We start from the raw sequence: 17,747 nt of genomic DNA, 5'->3' as shown, positions 1-17,747 counted from the left end.
CACCAGGCTGGGAGAATTCAGCAAATAATGGTTATTAATAAATGGCCATCAATCATGGCTTTTCTACCCAGGCCCAAGGAGCCAGCTAGAGCTGCCAGCCACCTTCCTCTCCTGGTCTCCACTCCCCTGCAGAGGTCTCACCCTGAAGAGGGACACTGGGACAAGGGGGCAGGCCTGGTTAGGCCACTAACCACCAGGGGCTGATTTGGTCATGTTCCCATGGAGCCTCACTGAACAGGTTTGCAACTCCTAAGTCTAATATTTCTCCTCCTTCAGAATAGAAACCAGGTCCCGCCGGGCGCGGTGGCTCAAGCCTGTAATCCCAGCACTTTGGGAGGCCGAGGCGGGTGGATCACGAGGTCAAGAGATCGAGACCATCCTGGTCAACATGGTGAAACCCCGTCTCTACTAAAGATACAAAAAAATTAGCTGGGCATGGTGGCACGTGCCTGTAATCCCAGCTACTCAGGAGGCTGAGGCAGGAGAATTGCTTGAACCCAGGAGGCGGAGGTTGCGGTGAGCCGAGATCGCGCCATTACACTCCAGCCTGGGTAACAAGAGCGAAACTCCGTCTCAAAAAAAAAAAAAAAAAAGAAACCAGGCCCCAAGAAATATCCATATAAGCCTCAGACACATCTGACCCAGCAATTTCACATGCAGGATTCCAGCTTATGGAAACAATCAAGACAAACACATAGATTTACATACCAGGATGATCACTGCGTCATCAGTGATAGCATTAGATACTAGTAGAATATCAGGTCAGGCGTGGTGGCTCACACCTGTAATCCCAGCACTTTGGGAGGCTGAGGCTAGAGTATCACTTGAGCATAGGAGTTCAAGACCAGGTTGGGCAACACAGCTAGACCCTATCTCTGTTTTTAAAAACATCTTTTCTTTTTTTTTAATAAAAATAAAATAGAACAACAGCAGGAGTTCAATTTTCAAAAGAAAAGAAAACCATATTTACACGCATATAGGGTAATCTCAAAAGACAATACACCGAAATATTAAAAGTGTTTTTCTCTGGGCAGTGGGATTAGATGATTTTTTTGTGTGTTTTGCTTCAGAGTTTTCTGCACATTTCATATACTCTACAACAAACATTCTATAGTCAGGAGAAAACTACGTGCTGTTAAAAAACCATTCAACCCTCCACCACATGAGGCCAACGGTGGGAAGTGGAAGAAAATGCTGGAAATTGGCAAGATGAAGGTTTCATCTGATCTCGTCCCAAAGCCGGTGGCTGCACTCTTGGCAGACGTAAATGACACAAGTCAAAAGAAAAGCGGGACATGGGCACCCGAATGGAGACAGAAGAGCCGCCTCACACTCAAAGGCAGCAGGAAAAAGCCTTCTTGAGAGCGCCTGCCATTATCTGCCCCAATCCGAGAATGATACAAAGCCCCACTCTTTTTTTTCTTTCCTTAAATTATTATTATGGTAGAGAAATCTCACCATGTTGCCCCATGTTGAACTGCTGGACTCAAGCGATCCTCCCGCCTCAGCCTCTCAAAGTACTGGGATTACAGGTGTGAGCCATGGTGCCCGGCCCCAAAGGCCCACTCTTACCCTGTGCTGTCCTTTCCCCATCCCCATCCTCAAAATGGGGAAAGATACTTCCTGGATGTGTCTAGGACCTGAACACTCAATTCCACCCACGCTTCCTAAGCCTGCTCGGTGCCGGGCCCCATGTGGGACACTGCAGGTAAGAATCAAAGAGCCAGGTGCCGTGGCCCACACCTGTAATCCCAGCACTTGGGGAGGCCAAGGCCAGTGATCACTTGAGATCAGGAGTTCAGACCAGAAGGCCAATATGGTAAAACCCAGTCTCTACTAAAAATACAAAAATTAGCTAGGTGTGGTGGTGGGTGCCTTTAATTCCAGCTACTTGGGAGACTGAGGCAGGAGAATCATTTGAATCCAGGAGGCGGAGACTGCAGCGAGCCTAGATAGTGCCACTGCACTCCAGCCTGGGCGACAGAGCAAGACTCCGTCTCAAAAAGTAAATAAATAAATAATAAAAGAACCAAGTCAGGTCAAAGACCAACTTGCACACCTCTAAGAAATGGGGGCTCACTATAACCCACACCCCTGGGCCATGGTATCAGTCCTGGAATGAACATCTTACAGTTGGCCAGGCATGGTGTCTCACAAGCCTGTAATCCCAGCACTTTGGGAGGCCGAGGCAGAATCGCTTGAGCCCAGGAGTTTGCGACCAGCCTGGGCAACACAGTAAGATCCTGTCTTTACAAAAAATAAACAAAACCAGCCAGGCATGGTGGTGTGCATCTGTCGTCCCAGCTACTGAGAGGCTGAGGTGGGAGGATCACTAAGAGCTGTGAGTGAAGACCGCAGTGAGTCGTGATTGCACCACCACACTCCAACCTGGGTGATAGAGTGAGACCTGGTCTCCAAAAAATAAAATAAAATAAAATACTCCACGCCAGCCCAGCTTACTCCCCATGGTCCTTTCCTCTATCCTCCGAAGTCCTGCCTGTGTTCTTCTGTTCAAGGGTGGGATTGGCAGGCAACAAATCCCATCCCTTCAACCCCTCCATCTCCAGGGGGAAAAGCCCCTTCACACTCTTCAGGCACAGACAGCACTCCTGGCCTTCCCTAGCAGGCAGGTAAGGTGGTATTTATAGCCCAGGTATAATTGGATGCTAATTCCTCTCTGCAGAAGAGCAATCGGCATTTGGATTCTCTCCTTTCTGAACTCTGGAGCAGGGCTCGCCACAGCTGGGAAGCTGTGATTGACAGGGAGCAAGGGCCTGCCACACAAGCACACATCATGCACGCCCTGCTCACCCCGGCCCAGCCCCCACCCCCAACACGATTCCTATGGAAGTCTCAGAAACAGACATCAGCCCACAGCTCCTGCTTCCTCAAGCCTGGCATCAAGTCAGTCAACGCCCGCCCTCACGTCCAGGTGAGCCAATGTCCCTGCCAGGTGCCGTAGTCCACATCAGCAACTACCCAAGTTGTGCCTGCCTGGTCATCATGACACCTAGCACAGGAGGAGCTGCTGGTTCCAGATTCTGGACAATTCAATTCCAAGTGCCACTTCCACACATGAACGTCTGAGCAAAGTCCCAGCTCCCAGACACCACATAGAGCCCTAAATCCCACCCATCCCCACCCTCCTCCCTCCCTCTGCAACCTCTATTCTCACCCAGGTAAACCATCACCAGCCCTACCTCCCTGTCTTCCAATAAGACTTCAGGCCTCGGTGGGCCAGGTCCTGCTAGGCATTGTGGGAAGTTATCTATTCCCCAGGAGGTGGGGGAGGCAGAGCCCATACTTCCCACACTGCGGGGGATAGGGGGAGCGGGGCGGTAGGGGAAGTGGGTGCCACAGGAGTCAGGTGGCCTGGACTCCAGCCTCCACCACCACCAGGTCAACTGTCGGTGAGATCCCCGTCCTGGACTCCAGCCTCCCTCCACCACCTAGCCAACCGCTGGCGCTCAGTAAGAGCAGTCAGGAAGACACCATGAAGAGGGTGGGAGGCGCCAGGAGTCGGCACACTCCGAGCCACGCTGCCTGCGTTCCCACCAGAATGCCCCTTGCCAGGAGCCTGGCCTCAAGGAGGCTGTGAGTAGTAAGCAGCTCCAGCTAGGGTTTCTAGAACAACAACATAAGCATTTTATTTCTTTTCATTAAGCGTCTTAGTTTCTTAGTATCACAATGGAATGATGAGAAAACAACAAAAACATGAGTCTTTGTAAATCTCTGACAAAGAGCAGAGACCTCAAGGCAATTGGGGCGGGGGAGGCTTGATGGAAGTACCACAACAGTTCCGACATCACATCTCTCCTTGGCTGGAATGGTGAGAAGGTGGCACTGTCCTTGGCGATTCTGCCCCATGACTGACATGCTCCTGGTCTGCATGGGCCACCCCATGGGATTTCCCGGTGCCTCCTGGTACCTGGCCACATGCCCTGGGAGCATGTCCAGTGCTCAGTGGACCCGGAAGCCAGCTCTGCTGGGCGGCGGCAAGATGTGGAGGAGCAGCAGAGGCAGGCGGCGCTGCTTGGGGCAGGAGAAACCAAGGGGTGTAACCGAGGCCCATCTGGGAGACGTGTGTGGTAGAAGGTAGGGTTGGCGCAGGTGGCAGCAGCAGAAGTCCGTGTCCCCGGGCGGTAGCAGGCCGAGCCTAGAGCTTCACAGTGCCAGGAGGCAGGCTGTCATTGCAGAGTCTGTAGTAGCGCAGATCGTTGACCAGCCTGTGCACGTTCTGGGTGAAGGAAGGCAGGTCCTGGAAGGCAGGGGCATAGCTGCAGCCCATCACCCACCCAACACAACAGGTCACCACCCACCAGACCCCATCTCAGAGCGTACACTGAAGACAACGGCTACTTCCATCTCAGAGCGTACACTGAAGACATGGGAGCACTTTCTAAAACTCAACGCTTCTTTTTTGTTTGTTTGTTTGCTTGTAGAAAGTGATTTATTTATTTAGAGAGAGAGAGAAAAGGAAAAGAAAAGAGAAAGAAACAGCTAACTCTCACACTGAGTGAGAGAATCCAGAAAGATGGAATCCAGGAGAGAAAAGCAGCTTCCACACTGAGTGGAAGGGAACAGAGAGAGATGGAGTTTAGGAGGGGAAGGCAGGCTTCCACGAGAGAGTGTGGAAGAGGACCCCAGAGGGAAAATCCAGGAGAGAGAAAGATGGCTTCCACAAAGGGAGTGTTCGTGTAAGGGGACCCAAACATGGAGTCCCTCACACTTCTATTCATTGCTGTACTGTGTGTCGCAGAGGCTCTGTGCAAGGTGCTGTGGGAAAAAAGGAACAAGAGGAATACCTCCCTAGGACCCCCCAGGTGCCAGACACTGCTGCAATCAACATACAGACATCAACTCGCCTCACCATGAGCCTGCCACAGGCCCTACCACAACCAGAGTCTAAGGACAGGAAGATCAAAGCACTGCACCATGAAGAGGCTGGCCCCAGCTCACACAGAAGGGAAGGGGAAGGGGATGGCCCAGACTGGGGCCATCACACTTGCTCCTGAGTCTGGGCCCTGGAACACAGGCAGGGCTGCGATGACAGCCCTCTCCTTCACCACGGCCCCTCAAGGTGACATGCACACCCAGCGATGTCTGTAGAATCCTTACCCACAGGGCTCCAGGCTGCCCCAAGCAGCAGCGCACATGGTCTTGGGGCCTGCCCCGCTGGGCATAAAGTGAGCCATGCAAAGCCCTGGACAGGCAGTGAGGCCCTGACCTCTGCTGCCATGCAGACGGCGAACCCCTGCTTTTCAGTGTGGCATGTTGAATGCCTGCCATGTAGGTCCCGGCGCGGAGTCAGATAGGCCCAGCAAGCACTGGCAGAGCCAGGCGGGGCCAAGCTCACTTTCCTGCCCAACCGCTATTCCTCTTCCAGAACTCCATTCAAAGCCTGCCTCTTCCCCAAGGCTGCGCAGATGCCTCCTATTTCCCGGTCCCAGCAGCTCTCTGCTTCTGGGAAGTGCGTGCAGGCTCTGGGGCTGCAACACCCAGGTCTGCCTGCTGCTTCCTGGCTCTACCGCTTGCAAGTTCTGTTAACTGCTCACCTTTCTGAGCCCAGGCCATCTGTGAAATGGGGGAGTAACAGGACCTACACTTCAGAGGCTTGTTGGAAGGCTTCCTCGAGCCAGGACATGTCTCATGCTTGGCACAGTGTGGTCCACAAAGGGTACTGTATTGGCCTGTCTACCATGAAAGACTTGAAGGCTGTGACTGGTGCCCTAGCTCCTGGCCAAGAGCTTAGAAGCAGCTGGCTTCAAACACACAGTGAATGAATGAATGGAAGGTGGTGATTCTTTTATTTCACCCTCAAAAAACCAACTAAGGGATGTAAATCAGTGGCTCCCAAATGCCAAACCAGAATTTCCTGGGTAGAACACAGAGAAGTCTGTTTCTCTATTTTTAATAAGCACCTCGGGTGCTTCTGATATATAACTAGATTTTTTTTTTTTTTTTTTTTTTTTTAAAGACAGAGTCCTGCTCTGTCACCCAGGCTGGAATGCAGTGGCACAATCTCTGCTCACTGCAACCTCTACCTCCCAGGTTCAAGAGATTCTCGTGCTTCAGCCTCCAGAGTAGCTGGGATTACAGGCGTGCGCCACCAGACCTGGCTAATTTTTTGTATTTTTAGTAGAGACGGGGTTTTGCCATTGATCAGGCTGGTCTCAAAGCCCTAAGCTCAAGTGATATGCTGCCTTGGCCTTCCAAAGTGCTGACATTATAGACATGAGCCACTGCACCCAGCCTATAACTAGATTTTGAAACCACAGCTTTAAATCAAAGAGTTGACTGATACTGATGTCATTAGAAGCTGATCATTACGTATGAAGATCTGGCCTCTAGGAAAAGGAAAAAAAATTACCCAGGTGAACTGGAAAAGGCTTAGGGGAGAACAGGCACCAAGGAAAGAAGATCCCAAGACAAAGGAGAGGAGGATGAGTCTAAGCAAAAGCTCCCCTGCCACACGTGGCAAATGAGGAAACAGGCGGCCGGTTCATGCCAGTGAGAGAGCAGTGCATGGGTCTGAGCACTACGGTGGAGCCGTGGACAAGCTGCTTCCCAGAGGACTCAGGTCAAGAACCCCAGGAGGACCAGGGAGAAAATGATTTCTTCTCCTCATTTCATCAAGTATAAAGTGGTACAAGGATAAGTTCCCAGAAGAGCCTATCAGGCAAGAGAGAAGCCTGGCCACCTGACACAGGAAGAGAACAGGCTAGCCCCCATTGGGGAAGGAAGCCCCAGGCACCTTCAGGCTCCAGCAAAAGATGGCCTCTCACCTGTGCTCCACAGGTGGGGACAGCCCACCTGACAGTCCCTGCACAGGTGGCAGCAGTGGGACAAGAAGGTGAGTACTAGGGCTCCTCCCAGGACCTGGCAGCAAGTCAGCCCAAGCTGAGCTGGGGCCAGTCTGGAAAGATCCCAAGACAGGCCAGGTGGTCTCACTGGGTCCCACTTCTAACTCTGGGGACCCAGAAGTGCAGCTCCCAAGCACCAACCATCTCAGCCTGAATGCAAGCCTGGGCACACTCCAATGCTGGCCCCACTGGGACTCGTCACCCAGGAGGGAGAATGGCAGGGTCCTGGGTATGAACAAAGATGCCAAGAGAAATGGAGGGGCTGCAGGGCCAGGAACTCAGGGCCTCCATGGCTGAGACACCAAGACTGGGGAAAGGGCTGTGCCCCTCAATCCAGCCGCCACAGCACCGGGTCAGCAGGTAGCTCGAGAGCCGCCGTCAAGCTGCAGGATGGGCGCAGACCACACCCAGAGGCCCCAACGTGCCCCTCCTTGCTGCACAGGTTCCAGGCTTGAGCGCCCACTCTGCCCTCCTCTTAGCCCAGCCCCTTTCCCTCCTCACTCGATCCATCTTGAAATTCCGGCCCAGCACGCTTTTCTGGTTGGCATCCACACCATCGCAGCTGGTCAGGAACTCTGGGAGGAAGGCGGCAAAGAAGCCATCAAAGTCGACAGAGGCCATGTTGTAGATGGCGATGCCGATCTCCTCCTGCAGAAGATCGTGGGACTTGTGGACCAGGACCTGGAGCAGCACGTTCACAAACTGGAACAGCATGGCGGTCCGGAAGATCTTCTGCAGGCAGAGAGACCGGGTGAGCGGCAGCTGGGCCCCCAGGGCCCCATCCCGGCTCTCATCCACTTTCTGTCACACTCTCCGGTGAGTGGACTGAGGGTGGGATACAGGCCATGACACCACTGATGGAGGAATTTTTCCAAGAGCTGGGGCACTTACCTTGTGGTACAGCTTCTGCTTGGTGTTGAGAGTCTCCAAGTAGAAGAGATTTTGTTTAAAAAGGTGGATGTCAGGCTGGAGAAAAGACTGTCCAAAAGCCTAGGAAATAAGACCACCATTTTATAAACTGCATTTAAACTCCCCAAGACCAAGTGCTTCTGTGACATCTACCCCATGTCAGAAGAACAAGCGTCAGGGCCAGGGCACCCGCTGTCCTGATGCTTCTGGCCCGCAGCTCAGACCTCTGGGACGCTCCTCCTAAGTCTCAGAGCTAACGCCTCTCCCACAAGGCCTTGCTTCTTATTATGGCCTTATATATACCTTCTATAACCAATATCTAGAAACCCATCACAGGACCTGGCTGTGAAGCAAGCAGCTCACACCTCTAGTCAAATCCCTCAGCAATCTCAGCAGACACTGAAGCCTGCCTGCCTGCCTGCCTCCCCTCAAGCCAAGCAAACCCCTCCCTTGCCCGCCTCCTTGCACCCCATGTCTCATAAGCCACAAGCCCCTAGAGGCTCCTTCAGGGAGCCTCTACTTGGAGTTTAAGCCCCTGCCTGGGGGCTAAGCAAAGCATTTTTAAATCGCTTTGGAATTGCTGGGTATAAAAGTTACTAGTTCAGTCCAGGCACGGAAGCTCACACTTGTAATCTCAGCACTTTGGGAGGTCAAGGTGGGTGAATCACTGAAGGTCGGGAGTTCGAGACTAACCTGGCCAACATGGTAAAACCCCATCTCTACTAAAAATACAAAAATTAGCCAGGTGTGGCCGCAGGCACCTGTAATCCCAGCTACTCAGGAGGCTGAGGCAGGAGAATCACTTGAACTGAGGAGGCAGAAGTTGCAGTGAGCCAAGATCCTACCACTGCACTGGACAACAGAGCAAAGACTCATCTCAAAAAAAAAAAAAAGTTACTAGTTCAGGGGCAAAAAGAAACACCCGGCAAACCGACGCAAAGTACCCTGCTCCAACTGAAAGTGACCATGCTGCAGTGGGGGCGGCCGGTGGTCTGCAGGAAACCCCGACAAATAAGTGGCGACTGCTTTGTCATTCTGTCCCTGGGCCCCTAAGCTGCCAGAGGGGACCTTGTAATCCAATCCCTGCAGTAGGAATGAGATCTCCATGGTAACCAACAGTTTCCACTTACTCACTGTTCAAGTTAGGTCCATAGAAATGCAACAGAGTAAAACTTCGGAGGTTTATCTTTCTATGAATTCTGACCTACCTGTGAAGTAGTGCCACCACCATCACAACCAAGACACAGGACACTTCGACCACCCGGAACGTCCCCTCACACCCCCAACCCCAGGCAATCACTGTTCATTATCTGTCCCTATTGTTCTGCCTTTTCCAGAATGTCATATAATGGCATGGAATCCTACTGTGCACAGCCTTTGGGATCTAGCTTCTTTCACCTGGCAGAATGCATGTGAAACTCATCTATGCTGCCGACTGTACCAAAGATTCACGCTTCCTTACTGCCGGTGCCAGTCCCTTAGAGGCACGCACAAGCCTGTTCATCCATTCAGCTGCTGGACACTCAAATTCTTTCCAGTTTTTGGCAAGGATGAAAGAGCTTCTATAAACATCTGTGTACAGGTTGTGTGAACATATGCTTTCATTTACCTTGGGTAAAATACTTAGAAGTGAGATTGCTAGGTCATACAGGAACTACACATTTAGCTTTATAAGAAACTGCCAAACTGTGAAACTATTCTCCAAAGTGGCTTTCACCAGCCCCCAGTGGGGGACCAGGCACCACCTGCCAAGGAAGTCTTCCAGGCAAGGACGGCGTTCAAGAGAAAGACAGGTGGGGCGCACACACTCAAGTACTGCAGACCTGAGACCTCGCTGGGTACCAGGGATGGAAAGGCCAGGGCTAGGGCACGTGCTTGAAAAGAATTTCAACACAAGAGTCAGTGAGAGAGTGAGTGAGTGTGTGTGTGTGTGTGTGTGTGTGTGTGTGCGCGCGCGCGCGCATGTCCACGTGCATGCTGTGTGCTAGCAGGGAGCTGGAGGGAGGGTGAAAATCCCTCTCATTTCCCCATGGAAAAGCATGCAGTGAAAAGACAAAAAAAGACCCACTCCCCCGCAACCGAGACTCAGAAGAAAACATCAGACACCGGAGTGCAGACCCTGGGAGCATACCTGAAGCAGTCACAGAGCAGGCAGGCTATCCTGGCGAAGGGATGCCATCCCAGTTTTCCACAGCAAGGGGTGCTCAGCCCTCAGACAGTGCTCTCTCTCAGATGGACAATTGCGCCTGCCCTGAATGTGAATGCTACCTCGTGGGGCAGTGTTTGTCCCAGTGTGGTCAGAGTCAGAACCACAGCGCAGGTCCACAGACCTCCTGCGGAGACTCCTATTCAGGCAGTTCCCTGCTAAGGAAGCCCCAGGTGACTCTGGCACAGACAGGCTCTTTACACTTGGGAAACAATGCCACACGGTCAGTGGAACTGACGTTTATCAAGCATCTCCAAGTATCATGCACTTTGTGTATGTCATCTCATTTAACCTCACAACAACCTGTGACACAGGCAATATTAGCTCCACTTTACAGATGAAGAAACTGAGGCTCCAAGAAAGTAATGCACTTCATCAATACTAAGAGGCAGAATTGAGCTTCAGACCCGAGGCTGTGGGGCTTCAACGACAGGACTCGTTGCAGTGGCCAGGTCAGAGGAAGTCACCTGGCAGCCTCCCTGCCCCTGTTACCTGCATGATGGCACTGAACTGGGGCTCATTCTCCATCTGCTCCTCGGCGATCCCCCTCTGGACACTGGCCAGCACAGTGGACTTGAAGAAGTACCTCCAGTTGTGATGGAGTGTCCGGAAAAGGAGTTCAAACAGCTCGGCCTTCACATCAGGAGAGGGGCGCTGCAAAGACACAGACGCTCAGACCTGCAGCCTGGGGAGCCACTCCAGCCTGGGACTGGGGCAGCAAAGACGCCGAGGAGATGCCTGGTGACAGCAAGCTGAGTGCTAACATTCCACCCGCATGCCTGTCACTGCCTGGGCAAAAGACATCCAGCCCCTGGAGTCAGCAGTTCACACTGCAAGTTCTTCAGCAGAGACAGGGCCCACATTTGAGAGAGAACGCATGGGTCAGTGCCAAGGGCCCTTTTTTTCTCATGAGCACTCAGCTTTCACACTAGGAAAAAAGCTACCAAGTGGAAGAACAATTAGGAGTACAGACTTTCTGTTCTATTTGATCTGTCAGATCTTCTTGCTTGTTTCTTTTCCCAGGATAAAAAATGCTGCCGCGCTAACCTGTTGGTGTTACACAACCACAGAGGCTAGAGACAGACCCAACGCCTTAACGCGATTTTGCTCCCCAGTGAAGAGGAGGGTTTAAAGAGCACTTCGGAACCAGGCTCTCTGGGCCAGTCTCCTTTCCTGGCAGCCGGGACTCTGAGAGGAGGTAGAGGAGAAGGGGCAGGCTTAGCAGTGTTTTCTCATTGACTCCAACTCCCCAATCCCTTATTCCAGATGTTTCTGTGGAATTCAAAATTAGAAGGCCCACATATATTCAATTCAACCTTGATTAAAATTAAACAGACACCAGGGGCCACAAGTGTCCACAGCAGAAGCCTCACAGGCCCAGAGTGTTTTGTAATGCACAGCAACCAGACCTGTCCCAGTCTCAGTTCAGTTAAAGGTTAGCTCTTTTTTTATATGACTGTTACCAAAAACTGAACTTAAACCTATACTTATTCTGGGTCTTGTCATGCTGCATGCCTGCTTGTTTTCTAAGAAGGACAAAGGGCTTTCCTCTAACAATAAAAGGTTTGTCTGAATGGTTCCAAGCACTTGTCTGGTATCCTTGAGACCATGAATGTTTCTAATAGGAAAGTACATATGTTAGAATGTTTGCTGTAGAAAACCAGAGTCACTTAAAGGTATAAATTATTTGCCACAGGAAACTGATCTTAGCAACTGACCCTGTGGAATAACTGCTATGCTTATACCAGACTAGCTCCGATGAACTCGATCAACATAAAAGGACTGTACCACGCTGAAGGCTTTCTTAAGCATATGAAACTAACAAATGAACTTTAAAACGCAATGCATTTTCTGTGAAATCTCATTCCCTTCCCCATCTGGAGATGGGAGGCCACAGAGATGATCGCCTGAGCCCCTACCTCGGCAATGATGGGATACACCTGCTCCATGCACAGGGCGATGATGCTGGGGAGAAAGGGCTTGAACACCTGGCCTGGCTCCTGGACCACCACTTGCAGGATCTTCAGGAACTTCTCTACCACCCGACATCCGGTGCTGCCCTCGTGCAGGATGCTCTCGGCTAACTGCTCTCTACAAATGAGAGAGCCACACAGTGAGCAACCCCGTTTCTCTGGGGGCCAGCATGAAACCCCATGCTTGTGGCAAGTGCAGAACGGGAGCCAAAAGCCACACTTTGTCCCTTGAATCTGAAAACCATGGGTGGTGGGTCTGTGGTTACCTGGTAAACATGTTGAGGAAAGTCTGTATGATTTGCTCAGTGAAAGGCACGCCCATCTGTACTCTAAGGCCTCGAAACAGAGTGAGGAAGAAGCTCAGCATCTCATCAGTCACATCTGAGGAAAGGGACAGAGACACCGTCAGAGGCTTGCACCTAGTCAGAACCAGACTCCTGAGCTTCATCGACCTGCTCCTGCAATCTGCCCTATCAGCTTTTTCTACGGCTTCCTGCTGGAAACATTTCCCCAACACCATCAGTGCCAGTGACGGAAAGTGGAAATGATTAGGAACATGCTGAGAAAATAGTTCTTGCACAGGGAACCTCCACCTGGTGGCTCACTACGGGAAATGAAGGGCATCTTGGACCTCCCTCACTGCCTGACATCCAGTGACAGTTAGAGTTTCATTGGAGAGGGATCGCTTTGTGCCCACACTGATGAAACCACTCAACTGGGTCAACACCTGAGTGCTCCAGCCATTTCCCTCTATGACTAATAATCCCTGCAGCTGGATCAGGGGTTAAGTGGCTGAAAGTGGATAATGAAGGTGTATTTAGGGTGCATGGCCCTGGTCCATTAGTTGGATTAATTGCAGAAAATACCAGTTACATTTAGTGCAGTTTCACTTCCAGATCTCAGCAATCATCTTGTGTAGTGTGTTTCAGCTCTAACTGCACACAATCTGCTTGCAAGAGGCAATCAATGAATATCTGCTGACTGAGAAGTGCTTGATATTTCTCTTGTAAACTGACAAGACTACTATAATGCTCTCATGACAGCTGGGCAGGTACATCCACAGAGCTAAAGAGGCCCTCTGTCACTGACAGTGAGACAGTGACAGAGTAGGGTAACGGGAATGATCTTGGCAAATGCACCTTGCCGCAAAATAAGAAGAACTAAACCAAAAAGCTCTTGTCTCCTCTTGTATGATGCCCCCATTACTCTCTCATCCATTTCTGTTCAGCAGGGCAAGCATCCTCAAGTGTTGCAATGCCACACGACGCACGTACCAAGGCCCATATGGAGGGCTCTGCTCACTTTTCCATGGGGTCTTGGCCCCAGACTCCCCAAATAAACATCACTGCCCTTTCCCTTCAGTACTGGGTTTCCTTGCATGGAGCAATTCAAGGCCTGTCCTGCACCGACTCAGTGTGCTCTCAGATCTAAGCGGGCATTCTGACCCTTGTTAGCACCGCCCACCAGTGAGGCCTTGTTAGCACCGCCCACCAGTGAGCCAGCTCCTACCTGACTGATGGATAAAAGCTGGAAAGAGGGCCAGGGAGACCTGAACGGATTCCTGCAGTGACTGGTAGCAAATCTGTCGAGACTTGGTGGACTCCCCCGAAATATTCTCCACGATATCTTCTAAGATGCTGAGTGTCTGGTGGATAATCACTTTGGCTGCGAATCAAGATGAGTTGCAGGTTATGAGCTGTCTGAGGAGAAAGCACGGTAAGAGGAGACACGAGGGAAGGGGAGGAAACTTGCAAAGGTACCAAGAAGATGATCACAAAGAGTCTCACTAAAGGAATAGTCTCTTGATTAAAACATAAATTCTTCTCTCTTTTTTATGTTGTTGTTTTTACTATTATTTCTGCCAGGACCCCAGATGCCTGGAGGGTGTGTTGGGGAGAAGATGCCTGACTGCTTGTTCAGGTTTTTGCCTCTCTTTTGCCTCTGGCCATCAGCAACAAGTCCACAGAAGAAAAAAGATAAATAAATGTACCCCCAGGTTGGGTGCCTTGGATTTAATCAAATCTAAAAGACGGTGAATAGACTGGTGAGAAAATGAATGTCATACGGTCATGACCACAGGCCAGTATGGACACATGCAGCTCAAACCTTGTCCCTCAGCAGGACATTACTCCAGCCCAGTAATCCCACAAACACCTGCCATGCACATGTAATGGTGCTGGGTGCAGGAATAACTTGCCTGATCCATCTTCAGCCTATTAGGCCTATAGCTTGATAAGACATATAATTATTATGATGTTATTGACAATACATAATGCTGACACTACCGTGACCTGAGATAACTTCTGACCCCATATAGCACACAGGGAAAACAGATGCAGTGGGCAGCAAACAGGCCAGAGGTCAAAGCGCCCTAGCTACGAACCACAGGTGACCCGAAGGCTACATGGCGTGGGCAGGACCCTCATCCGTTAGGGAGAGCCGACAGCCTCACCCAGGCAGCACTGCAGTGGGGATCAGAGAAAAGGTTCTGAGCGATGCTAGCAGTCTGCAAGCCGTCAAAGAAAATCTAGGATGGGGATGCTGCCATCGTTCCTGTGTGAGTGGAGTCACCCCCTAAAGACGCAGAGTTTCCCACCAGCCTCCCCAAGATGACGCCCATGGCTCAGACTGCGCCTAGCACACTCAACCTTGGCTCCACCAGAAGCTGAGCCAGAGCTGGGCTGAGAGCTGCCCCCACCTGGCAGCACTCTCTGGGTCCCCCAAACCTCAGTGCCCAGTAGCCTCTATGGGGCTGCGGCAGCTTTGAGGAGGGGGTACAGCAGAAAGACATGCTCAGGAGGCAGATGGAGGGTGGCCTGGCCCTACCACTGCCTCATCTGAAAACCTGGATAGAGAACATCACTGCACTCACAGGGCTGAGAGTGAAGGAAGACGCTTCTCGCCACAGGCCTGGTTCCCCAGTCACAGTGACGCTGAGAGTAAATGAAAGGCACACCCACACTGCTGAGCAGGGAGCCATCCACAACTACAACAAGCACACGGACTTCTACCAAGCCAGGAAACCATTCTCAGGGCAGCCACTTCCTCAAGAATGCATGGGCCACAGGGGAAGCAGTTTAGGGAGAAAAACCAACAGTCAAGAGACCAAAAGCTGACCTCAGGCATTTAAGGAAATTGAAACGAAGACAATAGATGTATTTACAAAAATGTAGAAGTAAAAAAATGAAAGCACTATAAGTATGTAATAACAGGAGAATGGGTAGGTAACTGTTCTATTTCCATGGGACAGGACATTATAAAACCATCACAAACCTTTTTGTTGTTGTTGTTGTTGTTTTCAAGCAGAAAGAGGCAATGCAGCAAAGTGGTACAAAACCCGGGAGCTGGAGCCATTCAGACCCAAGTCCAACTCTTGACCGCACCCACTTTCTCTATGGTCCTGAGCAATTACACCTGCCAAGCACCTTCCCAAAGGACAGCCCGGCAGGCCCTGCTCCAAACAGGCACCCAGACCGGGCACCACCAAGAATGGGACAAACAGAAGTAATACAAGAGGAAACACAAAAACGAACACGCACCACTACACCACAACCTACTGGAAACAATCAGGCAAAACAAGGCTATGAGACATACTACAGGAAAACAGGCCTAGACTGCAAAGGCCAGTGTTATCAAGGACAAAAACCAGGGATGCCTTTCTGTATCAAGGAGGCTAAAGAGATATAATAACCAAACACAATGAAACCATCCTAGATTACAGCCTAGATTTTTTTTAAAAGCAAAAAAAAGCACAATTTGGTAACAACTGGGGAAAATGTTAATGTGGCTACATGTTAAATAACATGCCTGTAACAATGTTTAATATCTTGTTCTGTATAGATACAAAGGTTAAGTATTCAGGGACCAAGTGTCAATTATCTGCAGCTTAAACAGCTGGGTTTTAAGAAAGTGTGTTGCAGAGAAGATAGCACAAACTTGGCAAAAAATCACAATTAGTGAATCTGAGTGAACGAGATGCAGTTACTCATTTCTTATTCCTTTGGCTATTCTGTTGGTTTGAGAAACAAAATATAAAGTAGAGATGGGAAAAATAAAACTTTCCAACCTTCATTCAACACTGTAGAAAGAGGATAAGACATACCTCACAGCATTACACCGAAAGTTACATGAAATAATGTATACAAAGTTCTTAAAGGCAAAAGCTTTAAGAACCAACACCTGCACACAGTCAGCACAAATGTGAGCTTTGAGTTCACTGAAGACGTCAGCCATATACTACGCTGCAAATCCTTTCAGCACACGGTGGCATCACACTTCCCTGCCCTATAAGTTAAGCCAGGGCTATATAGCTGGCTCTGGCCAAGGAAACAGAAGTGGAAGTAGTAAGTAGGGCAAAGGTTTAAGAACCACTATGCAATTCACCACAATCCTTCCAGAGCGCACACACTGAAATGAAGCCTTCCTCAGCCTGGGTCATTACGTGACCTCCCCACCCTGCGTGACCCAAACTGGACATGCAGTATCAGCAACAAATCCTCTTTCTTCTTGTATTAAGCCACTTCACTTTTGGGGTTGTTACCACTGAGCATATGCTCACCCATGCAGACCGACATAACTCCCATGCAAGATAAAGTGTGGAAAGGAGACCATTACACATGATAAAGCAAGACTCCACAATAGCTAGATGCAAGCCCTGGACAAGTTCCTTAATCTTTCAGACCTCAGCTTCCTCATGCTAATCATCAATCAAGATAATAACAGTACCAAACTCATAAGGCTGATGTGAGAACTGAATGAAATAATGTTTTTTGAAAAATACTTAGAACCAAGGCCAGAACAACACCAGACTTTGAAAGCTAATGCTGGCATAGCCAGAGACTTGATGATGGATCACCAAGGTAAGTGCCGGTGTACAGAGTATACCCTCAATATGTCAGCTACTCTCATCCAGCTACATAACCATGAAGCATATTTTAAAACAGAAAAGGGAAAGTAAGAAGAAAGCATGTAAAATGGTTACTTTCTAAAACGTTAAAACTAGTCAGATTTAGGAGTTACTTTTTCCTTCTTTATATTATTCTATTTTAATACATTTGTACAATATGCATATGTTAATCTTCCTGGTTATAAAAGCAGTGTTTTTTAAAAAGAGTATTTATTACTATTTCTGACATTACACAAAGCATTTTTGCTGACATTCTATAAATGGCACCATCTAATAATGTTCTATTATTTTCTTTTTGTGAAAAGAGATTTTTAAAACGGTACTATTTGTTATTTCAGAGAGATTTTTCCAAGAAATCTGATGCCTTACATTTAAGCCAGAGTTCTCCTTACTCACTTTTCTCCCTCTTTCTTTAATATAAACAAGCAAACTTCAAATGCCATTTTTTTTTTAAGAAACCAAGCTAGTTCAAAACCTCTGTAGTATCTGTATTTGGAGAAAGGCTGAAACCGATCTGCAAAGACAGTTCTTGAGCGCATCATTTTCCCACTGCTTGCTTGCTCACATAAGCATCTGAAATAGATCAATAACCACTTTCGGTATATTTTATCAATGGAAGGCACCATCACCAGTATCTTCCATTTTTTCTTAGGGCTCTAGCATTTTCTACATTTTAAGTAAGAGAAGGGACAGTCTGCATTCGGGAAATAGGTCCACCTGCTGGCTTAACTGAATTCCATAGGTAGCAGGATTCCACCCCCGAGTGTGACTTCCTGCTCAGCCTCTGTGAGACTGTGGACAAAAACGATGACCTCAGGAGCCTCCAGGGCGAATCTCAACTGCAGCAAAGAAGTTCACTGCCTGCCTACCTCCTTCCCTGGCTGTCCCAG

General features: G+C 49.7%; 1 protein-coding gene across 4 annotated transcripts in view; it reads right to left on the bottom strand.

The window, feature by feature from the left end:
* Positions 1-3,621: 3,621 nt before the first annotated feature.
* The window catches only part of XPO6 (exportin 6), a 127,582-nt gene continuing 113,456 nt past the window's right edge, over positions 3,622-17,747 (bottom strand). For all 4 annotated transcript variants that reach the window (XM_074381896.1, XM_074381895.1, XM_003930224.4 and 1 more), the window contains 7 exons: positions 13,461-13,616; positions 12,218-12,332; positions 11,898-12,069; positions 10,471-10,632; positions 7,755-7,853; positions 7,365-7,595; positions 3,622-4,258 (listed from right to left, as the gene is read on the bottom strand). In XM_074381896.1, the coding sequence (XP_074237997.1) occupies positions 4,157-4,258; positions 7,365-7,595; positions 7,755-7,853; positions 10,471-10,632; positions 11,898-12,069; positions 12,218-12,332; positions 13,461-13,616 (1,037 nt within the window). In that variant the 3' untranslated portion in view covers positions 3,622-4,156. The remainder of the gene's footprint in view (positions 4,259-7,364; positions 7,596-7,754; positions 7,854-10,470; positions 10,633-11,897; positions 12,070-12,217; positions 12,333-13,460; positions 13,617-17,747) is intronic.

The sequence above is a fragment of the Saimiri boliviensis genome, chromosome 12 (assembly GCF_048565385.1).
Source record: "Saimiri boliviensis isolate mSaiBol1 chromosome 12, mSaiBol1.pri, whole genome shotgun sequence".
Taxonomy (NCBI): Eukaryota; Metazoa; Chordata; class Mammalia; order Primates; family Cebidae; genus Saimiri; species Saimiri boliviensis.
The sequence above is the reverse complement of the archived record's forward strand: the minus strand, read 5'-3'. Positions and strand labels throughout refer to the sequence as shown.